This window comes from Hippoglossus stenolepis, chromosome 8 (assembly GCF_022539355.2).
Source record: "Hippoglossus stenolepis isolate QCI-W04-F060 chromosome 8, HSTE1.2, whole genome shotgun sequence".
NCBI lineage: Eukaryota > Metazoa > Chordata > Actinopteri > Pleuronectiformes > Pleuronectidae > Hippoglossus > Hippoglossus stenolepis.
The window spans coordinates 12,794,008-12,807,837 of NC_061490.1; the positions used below are offsets into that span (position 1 = coordinate 12,794,008).

The 13,830-nt window shown below is 42.1% G+C and overlaps 1 protein-coding gene across 7 annotated transcripts in view; it reads right to left on the reverse strand.

The window, feature by feature from the left end:
- Window positions 1-8,931: 8,931 nt before the first annotated feature.
- Window positions 8,932-13,830, reverse strand: part of ptprub (protein tyrosine phosphatase receptor type Ub) — a 160,989-nt gene continuing 156,090 nt past the window's right edge. For all 7 annotated transcript variants that reach the window (XM_035163526.2, XM_035163525.2, XM_035163523.2 and 4 more), the window contains 3 exons: window positions 13,534-13,691; window positions 11,338-11,473; window positions 8,932-11,239 (listed from right to left, as the gene is read on the reverse strand). In XM_035163526.2, the coding sequence (XP_035019417.1) occupies window positions 11,177-11,239; window positions 11,338-11,473; window positions 13,534-13,691 (357 nt within the window). In that variant the 3' untranslated portion in view covers window positions 8,932-11,176. The remainder of the gene's footprint in view (window positions 11,240-11,337; window positions 11,474-13,533; window positions 13,692-13,830) is intronic.

Sequence of the window (13,830 nt, forward strand, 5' to 3'; positions counted from 1 at the left end):
AGGCTGCGAGAGAAGAGAAAAAGGACAAGAGAGCTGAAAAGGAAAGAGGAGGGAGAGGTGATAAAGGGAGAGAGAGAGAGAGAGAGGAGAAAGTTTGGGCAGTGGGAAACAGATGCAGACGGTGGGAGAGAAAGGTGAGAGGGCGTTAAAAGACGAGGAGGACAGAAAGGGAAATTGCAGGAGGGAAATTGATAAAAGGCTTAAAAAAGAAACAGATGTGAGACAGACGAATATAGGGAAAACAGGGCCATGAATTATTCTGTTGTTATCCTGTCTGACAGGAGTGGAGGTATTCTTCTGGTAAGGACGAGCGGCCCGACCTGTGGAATAAAATATTAAAGAGTTCATATCTGCATGCATACAGATCCAAGGGCTCGGCCTACATGACACGACAGCATAATCCCCCAGTGCTCTGTGGTCCAGGCACAGCATTAAATGGAAAAGCCATGGAGGGAGATGAAGAGAAATAGCTCTCTCCTCCCTCTAATTAGGTTTGAAGGTCGTGAAAGACCAGAACATGACACTGACAGTTGCTCTCTCTCTCTCTCTCTCTCTCCAGGCAAGAGGCAAGACTCTTACAGCCCAGAGACCAATTTGTAGCCAAGTCAGTCAGTCTCACTGACTTAGTCACCTACAGGGGGAAAGGTAACAGTAAAAGCAATATGGCTCACAGGTGTAGGGGAAACAGGTGGTAAGGACAGAGGAGTCTGCCAGATTTCATTAGCAAAAGCTAATGCTACTGTATTAGCATTTTCTACTGTACTAACCACCACTAAACATAGTGGTTGTGGAATTAATGCAAAACAAGCAAAAGCCAGTTAGCGTAGCTTAGCTTGACACGGTCTTTGTGACTGGGATTGTCGAGGTCTTGTCATCATCGGGGAGATGTAAGTAAAGGCTGTTTATAAAGATGGACGTAATGACTGCCTGCAGTATAGTTCATAATGGTATGGACCCAACTTAAAAGAGAACGTACAGGTTATATACATTTTTCTGAAAGAGGGATTCTGTCATCTTAGGTGTCACACTGATCTATGTTCGAGCAGCGAGACCTCACAGCTCCATCCCCCGATCACCACTGCCCAGAGTCTGGCTCCAAAAGTGCAAAATGGTGCTGTTCATATCCGCAGTGTTTTAGCTTCATTTCTTAAAAAAAGAAAATCTCTAAATCATAGATAATATATTTATCCTCAAATCCTATAAAAGCTAATGCAGTTTGAAAATTAAACTGAAAACAAATACATAGAAGGCAATTTTATCCGTAAAGACACAACAACAAATATGTCTTGTTGGTTATAAGATACAAATTCTGATAATTGGTGTAATGTATTACTACTTGTGACTTTTATGACTTATGTAGCATTTAAAAAAGCATATATAAAAACATCTGCAGCCTTTGATCAGCCAACAACATAAACAGACAATTTACAGACATATAGTTTTTGGTCAATGTTTCCTGTCTCACCTCAATATCTCATCTCGATGTAAATCCACTGTAGTCCTCCACTGGCTGATCGCTCTGTCTCCACCAAGGTTAATGCTCTATCTCACCATGTAAAATGAATGTATTTGTTTAATTCCTGGATCCGCCCGTTTATCTCGGGTTCTTCCTTGGGTCATGCTCCACCCCTCCACTTTTTGTGTAATCCTGCTGAAAACAAAAGGCAATGCAAACTTGGAGGAGGTGATAAAACAAATGAGGGTGGCAGACCTATTATGTCACTTATGTTAATACCCTCCACAGGCTGAGGTGTTAAATGAAATGACAGAGGATGACAGTGCCAATAGTAAGTCTGTGAGAAGAAGTCGTGAGATGAAGTCACCAGTGTTGAGAGCCACATTTTTGTTGGATATGCAGAGAACTGTTTCTTTAACTAGTATGGCATGACTCAGCCATGGCAGAGGGAAGATAGCGCTGCAGCTACAGAGCCGCGTGAACCAGAGGACGCAGGGATCAGGGTTTGTCGTGGCGAGGAATCGGGGTTACTGCTTCCTGCACTCTGGGGTGTCTGCTGCGGAAGAGGGATGAGGGAGTGGAGGACGACCGTTGCTCTCCCCGAGGTTAATGTAGTACTATCGGTTGCTCAACTCTCCTCTCGTGGCTGCATCTGTTTCAACAACTGCTGGAGGTGAAAGAGGAAGTGGGGAAAAAAGACAAGAATGAGGGCGATGAAGAAGAGAGGGAGGAGGGACAGAGAGGTGGGTGAAGGAAGAGTACAAGGGCAAACAGAGACTGAGAGACTATCTATAAGTATCTATAAAACAAACATGAGGATGAGCACTGTAAGGAGTAGACTGAAGGCCTTTGCTTTGTTGTTTTTAAAGTCTGGGGAATTATATATTTTAAATAAAAGGAATTAATGGTTGAAAAATCCCCAGAAGAAACACGTGTAATCAGTTGCCACAAATACAAAAGCAGATATTCTCCAGGCTGACTCGTCTGCGGACATGTTTTTATCAACTGTATCTGACTTATGTATTTCTATAGATACTGGTTGAGATCTACGTGCAGTACCTGTCGTGTGCTTGGATAGTTTTTAAAAAGAAAACAACGTTTATTTGATTGATTGGTTTGTAGGATATCCCCAGTGGTTTATACAAACCGTAAAGGAAATCAAAAAGACTTCTGCTCTGGTTGAGGTCTGTCAAGGATCACTATGAAGTGTGATGGATGTTAGTTGTCGTTTGTGGCCCTATTTTTCTGCTCTAAATAAACCGAAGGATAAATCCAGTTGCTAAGCCAGTCCCTCACAGGGCTGACCTTTTGATAAGCCCATCTCTCAAACTTACGGCGTCTTGGAGATGCTTTATTGCCACAACCTAGAAATGGCTCATGTTGACATGAGATCATTTACAAGCTACTCCCCAGAACCCTCAAGGCTCAACATCTCTATATGTGTACTAACAACAAGAAATTATCCTTGGAGCGAAATAACGCCAGCCTCAGATTGTGTTGTTATCTAGAGAGAACGTGTCACTTTGAAGTTTAGTCTCCGCAACTTCTCGAATTTGATTGTTTTCTTCTTTTTTTCAAGGATTTCAAAGACCCTCTCTGCCTTGTTTTATTTAACCGTTGCCATTTTATGCCAACTTGTTTCCGTCCACTGGCTAAATTCAACTGTTGATTCCAAGGACACGACATGGTACAGGTCAGAGCATTTTGAGTTAGAGGTGGCTGGTGTCGGTGGAGGAACCATGCTGCTGCAGGGTTCGTTAACAGCAAGAGGTGAGTCTGATAAAGTGGGGAGGGATGGCTGAGTCACTCATGTGTCCTCTGATTCCAGTTATCTGTCTCCAGCTCCTTGTTTGCCTGAGTGATCCGGCCTGGAACCATCAGCGGCTCTCTCTCATCGCCATGTTCATGTGAACCATGACTTTCACTGAGCTGAGAGCACACTGCTGAGATAAGGGCTCCAGTCAGATCGACTGTGGCAACGGAACCTGTGAGAAAACAACATGGTGGACGGAGCCATCTGGCCAGCCCCACTCCGTCCTCGCTCCGCTGAGCACAAAGCTGGAGCCACCTGTCTTGTCTGCAGCACTATCCAGCAGAAGTTGAGTACCAACAGGATGGAAAGACAAGATAATGTGTGCGTGTGTGTGCGTGTGTGTGTGTGTGTGTGTTAGTACACTTCACCTTCACCGTGTGTTTTATAGGAAAGTGTACCGAGGAGGATTTCTCCTCAGAGAATATCAGTCTGTTTACAGATCTGTATTGCTTCTAAGAAGTGAAATAATATATGGATCCAGACCTTTTTTCTCATTTCTGAAAGCCTCCAACAATAATTCGATGTCATGTTAAAGGATATGCATCTTCCCTTTCGAATTATCGACTGAGGCTTGGGCAAGGTCACCCGCAAGAGCTTTTGTGACAATATTCTCCCAGAGAATATTGGATTTTATTATCATCTATTAGCAAAGCATTTGGCATGAAAGAAGAAACATCGAGTATTTAGTAAGATAAACCCTCATTCCTCCAGTGCTGAAACCTTCAAGAGCTTTACAGCCTGTATCATGTCTCTGAAGCTATTCAGCAACAAGTGAGTCCACTTTTTAAAGCAGTGATTCAAAACCGAGTTCTTGTACCCCTAGGGGTTAGGCCTGCTTGTTGCCTGGGGCTACATGGAAAGATTGTGCAGTAAATCAACAAGGTTTAAATTATAATATAAAAATCTACGCCTCACCACCCAAATAACTACATATCAAAAACAAACATACATATAAGGTCCACCAGACTTATTGAGTCAAAACACATTTAAAGGTGATCATTGCTGTTAGGCGTGCGTGAATGTAAGTAAAATAGCGTTTGTGCAGTAGTGATCAGGCTAACGAGGTCCCACAGATACATGCGCTCAACCAATCACAAGTCAGTCTCAGCTGTCAATGGACTTAAAACCAAACTTAGTGGAAAAATTAACACCTGAACAAACACCAGTGTGATAAGAACTACCTTAAATTACGGAAAACCAACTACGGAAACCATCTTTGAGAACAAATGATTTGACGTGTAAACTGTTTTGTTTGGTCCCTGTTCCATAATGAAAATGAAGGACATAGTTTATGACCTATACTGCAGCCAGCCACTAGGGGGTTTTCGAGACACTTTGGCTTCACTTTTAGGGAGCGGTCCTTTTGTCTATCATCATATATAATCAAAGACATTAAAATATTTTAAACAATTGTCTAAACCAAAAATAATAATATAATATACATGGTGTAAATAGTGAAATTGGTTGACTAAGTTTGCTAAAAGTAGGCTGATGAATAGCTGATGAACAGTTGTTTAAACATAGAGCTAAAAAGTATTGGATGGATGATTTGAATAATAAGACAATTATTGTGAAGAAAGTATTTGCACATTATTATATAACTATACACTGGTTACATTTAGCTAAATATGCCTGGTACATGAGGAGGCTAAAAAGCTTGGGAATCTGCAACTATTTCTCGTCTTCCTATCGGCTGACGCTGCAAGCTGTCAGACCTCACTACCTGTTTTACAGAAACACCACATGCGAGTGTATCTGGCGCGGGACTCACCAGGGAGAGCCTGGGAGAGGCCGACATCCATCGAGCCTGTCAGTGGAGGAACATAAGACAAGAGGCCCAGAGAGACAAGCGAAAACCCAGTTGGATCCTGGCCAGTTGATAAGTTATCTCTTGCATGGCAGTCATTACACCATTGAAATTAAATGATAAGATTCCAATTACCTGTCGCGTTTCCAGTTGCCCTGTGTTAGCCCAGAAGTCCCATATATTGGGCAAAATTGGTTTGTCCCATATTAGACTTCACTCAACCTGCAACTGGTAATCTACTCTTTCATCACCAGCCAACACTCTTACAGATCCGAGGTCTGATGCAACAGCAGTGGCAGATCATGTGCTGATTACCCCATGGGTATCATCCAATCACCGACTCATTCACCAACCCCTACTTTACTATATAGGGTCTTCATGAGCCCTTTAGTTTCTGTCCACCAAAACTCTCTGATTAATCCTGCAATAAATGGAACTTTTATTCTTACTTATATTCATATTTTATTTGTCATATTCCTACCTTTACCTTTCTAAACAACTATTGAAATTTTACATGTTTGTATCTTATTCATAGATTGTCATATCTTGTATTTAGTCTTGTTGCAATTCCCTTTACAAGCTGCCATAACACAATCATTTCCAAATTTTGGATCAATAAAGTACATCTATCCATCTATCTATCCATCTATCTATCTATCTATCTATCTATCTATCTATCTATATGGAGCACTTTATACTGAGCAAAAAATAAATGTTAAATGTTTATTTTAAACTTAGTATTAATACCTTTAGCTAAAAGATAGAATTAAACTTGTGTTTGTCTGTTCCTGCTACCCTCTCTTCCTTTGTCTCTCTGCCGTGAGCACAATGCATGATGGTATATATTGCTCGGTTAGTGACCATCGGTTGTACACTATTTTTCACAATGTATTATGGGAAACAATGAGTGCACTATTTAGGGTATACAAAATATAACTAAACATTCGGACACCACAATGGTGAATTCACTAAATAGTTATAACTGATTTCAGACACAACCAATATGTATAGTGTAAATGAGCAAATTTAGGCAATGTCTAAAAGTCTGGTGTTGTTTAGTCGGCACGTGGGAGGATAAACCTGCAAAGGAAAAGCCTGTGCAGCTGCAACACACAAAGGGAAGCAAAAGAGATGTGGGTTAAACCCTTCAGCTCAACTCAGCTCAAGCCTCAGGAAGCCTTCTGTACTTTCTGCTGTCAGGAATTAGTAATTGGCCGTGGAGGTGAGAAGGAAATCCGTCAACATGTTTCCACAGAAATGCACAAGATGGCCACTTTACCCAAAGGTGCAAGAAATAAAGGTGCACTGAGATATCTACTGCATAAGATTACAGTGTGAGGGTCAATGACAGACATGACGGTTTATCGTGTAAAGCTCGGCCAGGCTTTGTATCATTATGACTCAAATGAAGATGCACATGAGAAGAAGAAAGCAGAGATGATTACACTGAATGAATGTGGCATTCATCAAGCCTTAGTAAGTCTGACCTGGAAATGAGACAAATCACCGCCTGTGGAGCAGATAATGCCAATGTCAACCTTTCTGTTTACCAGCCATTGAGCCGTGCCAGTATCACATTTTGAAAGCTAATTCCTGAGATTACATAGTTCATAACATCTTCAGGCCCACCTGTGTCATGTTTGCACACAATGCTCCCTCTTAATCCGGCTGTCGATCGTCTCCTGCAAAGCCGACCAGAATACTTCATGTCCTGTGGCCCTGAAGAGGATTTTTGAGGATGAAGAAAAAAAACGGAGCTGCTGAGATTTATCTGTGGGCTGTTTTTTAACCAGGCTTTCAAAAAGCTGCCTTTGGAGCTGGTGGACAAACAAGTGTCAACATAAATGTCCGAGCAGCAACAGAAATCTGGAAGGTTCTACGAATCTGTCTTTCTGAGGGAAAAGAAAAAGACGTAAGGGTGTAACTGAAACCAATCGTCTGTCATGAGGAGCGCTCCATCACTGACCAGGAGGAGATGATGTCTGCCTTCTAAACGCCAGAGACACTGTGGACGAGCACTGTGAGGAGCTTTGTGTAATCTACAGAAAACCAAAGACTACAGCACAATATCATTGATCAACATGTTCAGGATTCTCTCATTTGGCCTCAATGTGCCAAACTCAAATGTCTGAATAGGAAGGATTTCTTTCTGATGGCCATTCAATGATCACCCGACTAACAGATGCAGTACGGAGTTGATTAAAAAGGAACTTGTGTAAACCATTGTCAGACTGGCCATCGAGACCAACCGGCGGAATCCCAGTGGGCTCACCGCTCTGTGGGCTGCCTGAGCATCATTTGAGTCCCAGTCCGTCCCTGGTGTGAGCTGTGACTTGTCTGTGGTTGAATAAAAGGACAAAGGACTGCTGGAATCAGTCAGGAGCAGCAAGAAAATATTGATCGAAAAAGTAGATTTGTTGAGTCGTGTCCTTCTTTTCCTCATTTGCATTTGAATTGTTTTTCTTTTGTTTGTTTCAGTCTTTTTTGCCGTATAGATCCTCACAAGCTCAATGACACAGCTTTAATAAAGCTATGGACTGAGAGAATATTCACGTTTATTTGCCTTCCCAGTTGAGTCAGAATATCAGCATCCACTGCATATTCACGCACCATACCCACACTGCTGTGGGACCGTGTACTGGACAAAAGGTGGCGTGCCAGTGGCAGCTTTTGTCCCTTATCTGGTCGTGAGGAAGTTGCTAACCTTAATTACCTAAACCACGGGTCAGATATGAGCGGTAAAGGATGAGTCTGCCACCAAGGACTTCATGTTGTAATGGCTTTCTGAAGGTTAAAAAGGGAAACTGGGAAATCTTGCAGATATTAAAAGGGCCTTATCTATTTCACATTAAACGTATAATGCATTCTTGCTCCTTCTAACTGACATGACAAATGAAAAATTTGTCATGTACAAACTTTACCATTTCTGGTGTTTGTTTTTTAAGCTCCGTCAATCTCTTAACAATCCAAAAGGAGAATCCATATGGCCCTCAACCCAACAGCAGAGGGTCTTGTCCTCTAATTAATCCTGCTTGTCCCCCTGCTAAACACTGGATCAGTTTGCAGCACTGATGCATTATTCAACATAGCCGTGGGTGAGAGAGGAAGTCTGTGGTCTGGAGTCACCTTACTCTGGGCGGAGCAGCAAAGCGAGGAAGATGGAGGAGGATGAGAGGGAGAAATGAAAGTAATGGAAGTGCAGACGACGGCGGGGGAGGAAGACACAGAGGAGTGGGTGAGAGGTATGATGGGGGGGAGGGGGAGAAATGAGGTTAGAGATTAAAAAGGGGGGGGAGAGAGATCAGATGGTTGATGTGGTTGAAGGCGAAGGGAACTGCGAAAAGATCCCATCCGTCTGAGAAACCGCAGGAGGGCCGGGGCTGGTACACAGGAAGTCAACGTCCAGCTGTTAGTTCTCTGCTTCTGCTGACAAACCAGTCGTACCAGCACAGAACCATTCAGCTGGATGTGCATATTTTTGGACACAACCACCAACGATAAGTCGACAACAACACATCATTCTTCTTTTTTTCCCCCTTGTTCTTTTATTGTTGATCTTTGTTATTCTTAAGAACGAACCCCTTCCTCAACCCCGGATTACATCTGTCATCTCCGTCGCTCTCATTTAATACACACCTTGCCCCCACAAGTACAATGGTCAAAAACACAGTAGTCATGTGCTATTGGTTCATACAGAAACACACAAGTGAAATCAACGGCACTCTCTGGGCTGTCGCCTCAGCCGCCGCCCCAGAGTGCGGTCACGATAAAAAGCGTAGGAATGGTAAATGTACAATGCACTCACACGGCTGTCTGGGCTGCGGCAGGACAACACAATGGTTGAAATAAATTATGTGAATTGGGGAATTTCTTTTATTTAAATGAAACTGAAATGAAAATAGAAAGCAGACAATGAGTTCACACATGCTTTCACAGACCTGTTTTAAACACTCAGGGAGACTCAGGTTTTTACTCGGGTGTCAAAAGTTCCGGCAATAAACTCACAAAATGGTCATTTACAGCACATTCAGCTTGGTGGTTATGTAGCGTTTACTTACTGTACGTCTTTACTCTGGGCAAACATATAGTATAATATTCATATAGTATTCACATAACATAATATACATCTGTATGTACACACTCCTTTTACCAACAAGAAAAAGTGTCCAGGCACTTCCTTTGTCAGATCACTGACTACACTGTAGCTACCTCATTCTTCATCTCCGTCACAAACAAGCTGCCGTATCAGTGAAGCTGCGGGAGCCCGGTCATATTGGCGCAATGTTACGATTCCTCACATAATTCCGGCGCTCCCACCTGAACCGGACTGCGAGCCGCAAACCGGCAGCCGAGTCTCGGCTAGCTGCCATTTCTCAGCTCCTGTGGGCTTCGGGGGCCTCTCTCCTTGTTCATTAGGTCGGGCCCCTGAGCGATCGCTTTACCACCCTCCATGAAAACCTGCACTTAAAAGGAGCTTCAGGAGATACGGTGGGGACATAACATATTTTAAAGGGTAATAGTGGAGGGCAGAGTAGATATTTACTTGGTTCAGGAACAGAAATGTTAAAGAAAAATACCTTCCCGTCTGTGTTGGGGGTCTTTTTAGGGGATGTTTCATTGATTTGGGCACGAACACATCCAGTGGTCTGCAGGTGTTGGGCAGCATATAAAAAATAATGGATTGTGTTTGTCCATCAAGTCTATGAAAGCTGAGCCACAGGGTCCGTGGGCAACCGTTCTCTTCTTTTCTTACAGTTTAAATGCCACTTTTATTTGAAGATAAAATAAATGAAAACACTCATATTTTGAATGGTAACACAAAATAGCATAATTTGCCTTCTACACAATGTTAATGCCCCTTTTTTTTTTTACATATATATATATTTATCTATATATATTTATTTTCATTTATGTTACACTGCAACAAATAACAAGTAGTGTTCATGTCAAAATTGTGAAAATGAGGCTCCTACCTGAAAGAGTTAAGATGAGATTCAAACCGGATTAACTTCCTTCAACTGTTTACAGAACAACCAAAACCATCAGACAACAAAGGAATTAAACAGCTGGAACTGGGTACACTGGATTTGACTTTAAACCACGGCGTTAATGAAATATAATGTTTTGCACCACCATCACGATGGCAAGTCGGCTCCTTTTTCTCTCCCGCTGGGTATAAAATTCAAACAATCACTTGGAGCGAGGAACATTAGCTGATGCAGTACATACTGGGTGTTTGTAGGTGTATATCATGAAGAAGCAGAGGAACAAAGTAAAGCGAGGATTCAAGTCAGTCAGTGGGATTGGCACTGTGACAGCAATGAGACAGGAATCTCCCTGCGGTGGCAGCGGGCCCAGTGCTGAGGCCCCTGGAAACGTCCACCTATAGCACACATGGTAATCCAGCACAAACATTATGGCAAAATACGACACGTTGCACGACTGTACAGTTACTGCATTAATACTGTTGAGGACTGGGCTGGTCCATCCCAATGCAGTAGGTCTCTTGCTGCTGTTTCTGCACCATTTATGGCGACCTTTGGGATTTATTCATGGGTTTTGAATAAATCTGTCCTATCGTCAGAGAATAAGGCAGTTTATGGTATGGTAGGTAAGTCATGCCACAACCACAGTGGACTGCTGTTGCATGTAGGTCTTAAAAGAGAAGAAAAAAATGCTTCTGCGTTAATGCTGCTGTAATTCTGGTGTTACATCCAGCCCGCTCTCGCTGTACAAGTGAAACAATGAAAACACAGCCAAGGTGACCCTTCTTCAGAACAGACCGGTCCGTTTAGTAGCTCCGAATATTGTTTCACTGCTACGGAATCCCTTAGCACAAAAGGAGCTTTAGTCCGAGAGGCAAAGAGGACCAAGAAAAAGCACAAAAGATATCAAAAGAGATACACATCACCATCAAGGAGGAAATCACAGCTGTACATTAAAGGTTAAAAGTTAGAACTTTGACTGTATCTTTCTCCCCCTCTCCTTTCTCTGCAGTTCCTTCAACTCCAAGTCCGCAGGTCCGAACATGAAAGTAGAGGAGGGTCACTGGGTGGCCTCAAATTGAATCTTCACTGCCGCTGTGAGAGACATTTTGTTGCTATCTCCCCTCGAAGCAGTCCAAGTACTCCAGGACAAGGTCGTAGCAGAATCGATACTGATCCTGAGGAAGAATTACATTTTTATTTTTTTTTAACAATTAACAACTGAAAACAAAATAATAATTACAGAAGTACATTTTTGCCACATAGAAACTCTCACCAGAGACTCCACCATGTTGGGTTTGCAGTTGCGTAGAGTTTTGACGGCGTAGAAGATGTCCACCATGTTCTGGTACTGGATCATCTCGAGGAGGATGTTCGAGGCACAGAAGGTCCCACTGCGGCCACCGCCATTACTGCAGAGGAGGAGATTCTGTCATTTTAGAAAACATCTCAAACAGATGTTTTATTTTGTATTCATGACTTTTTATCTTTTTTCTTTCAATATTTCATTTTAAATTCATTCAGCAGGAATAATGACAAACAATGAACATTAAGTATTCATTATTCATATTTGAACCCCTGGTCCCACGGAAAAATTCCTACTCAAACAAAGGAATATAATCATTGTTATAATAATAATAATTTAAATAAATGTAAAATTAAAAGAGGCTACCCCCCCCTTCCCTTCCTTCACTAATTGATTAAATAAAGGATGCAACAGAGGAGCATATAGAATGAGCTCCCTCTAATTGAAATGTATGTATTGGTGCAGTGGCTTTAATTCAACTATGTAATTAATTATACACATGTAGGGCCCTGAACAGACTTAAATTTCCCAGATGACTCCCTCAAGATATTTTAATTTTTTCCAGGTTCAAAACCATCTGAGCCATAGTGATGTGTTTGGAGTGAAAATATATTCAAATAGTTTAGTGCTGTATCCCAGCCACACTACATGCATGGCTTTAGGTAAATGTAATGACATTAATTCACTATAAACATTTTTTATCTAGAGCCATCAATAGGTCATTTGAGCCAAACTTTGGTTTATAACTAAAAACATTCATCTTTTATGAAATGTTTCTTCAGCCCCAAATGTCCAAATGCAACATTGAGACTGTGTTTAACAAATATTACTTAATAAGCATGTAAGCACTTTCATGGTGAGCACATTAGCATGGTGATATTATTATCTATTTTAAATACAGATGAGCTAACTACATCTTATTAATACAGCACATTTAAAACAAAGGCTATTTCAAAGTGAACAGTAACATGAAACATTAATAATCCTTACCATTAATGGAAGGGCCATACCATTAGCCCTTCCATTAAAAGCTGTTTAAGTTTAGACCTTGGCTGTCAATATGATTCAACCCAGATCCAATTTTGATTGGCTGAAATCCCATAACATTGCATGCTCAGCAGTATAGTCCATATTTATGCAGTATATGCAATAAGATACAAATATATCTCCCTCCCTGGGGCATATCATTTGTTTAATAATTAAATAATAATAATAACTTTATTTGTATAGCACTTATCTAAACAAGGTTACAAAGTGCTTCACAAAATCCATGGCAATTTAAATAGGTCCTTGAAAGCTGTAATAAAGTATAAGCAGGGCAGCATATGTGTAATCTGATAAGCCTGATCTTGTACACAGCATCTTCAAAAATAGCAACATGAGGAAAAGCTGTGAGGAAGAGCAAATTGAGAAAAAACAGCACAGTGACATTTCCTCGGAAATATTGTCCTGGTCATCACAAATGAAAGGCAATATCAATAAACTACTGGAGGACGATCCACATCCTCCCTCCTGAGACGAACGCAGCGAAGGTGGGCTCGGAAGCCTCGGCAGCGTACACAGGCAATATTAAGGTAATCAATCGTCGTCAGCGCCGTGGCAGTGCTGGATTTACTGTAGTGAGAACCATCGCATTCCGTATTAAGCCATAATTGATTTGATCTCCATAATCTCTTTCTTGGTTGTCGTGGGTAACTCTGTGTGACAGCGCTGACTGATGTGCTTTTGGACGGGGGCGGCGGGGATGAACGTGTGACGGGTCGGCAATGAGCTGGACGGCCCATTCATATTCATCAGCGGGTGTGCGCTCCGGGGGCTTAGGACAACAGAGGAGCAACACAACACCGCGAGCCGCACTACACCACAGCAGAGCACGGCACATATCACCCTAGTACATAACAAAGTTCTATCTTGGAAAAATACTTTTTAACTAGTCTCTACAGTATGTGTTATTATCCAACAGATGTGCTGATGATTTGTCCCATTCTAACAGACATTTTAGTGATGCTGCCCTTTGTGAATAAGCTTTTTGTTTTGGATGATTTTAAATGTCAGTCTTCAGCTGCATTATTTCACTGTCTCAGACCTTTTCAGAGGGAGACAGAGATTGAGAGAGATTTATTTCTGCTTTCTGTTTCCAATACATGTCGCTGAGAGGTTACTCACAGGCAGTGGACGGCTGTGCGTCCTTCTCCGCACTCTCTTTGCCACTTGTGCACTTGGGCCAGCAGGTTGAGGAAAGCCTTCTTGGAGTCGGGGACATCGCGGTATGCCGACCAGCGCAGGAACTGGAACTGACACACCACCAGCTGACCCTCCTGGAGCTTCAGAATCAAAACACAAAACACATGGAATCTGATCCGCTGCACTATACCGGCTTTCATGCACTCCTATGCAGTGTTATTTCATATTTACTAGTTGCTGCAGCATTTCTGCGTGTGGCCGTTAACACCCGTGTTTCAG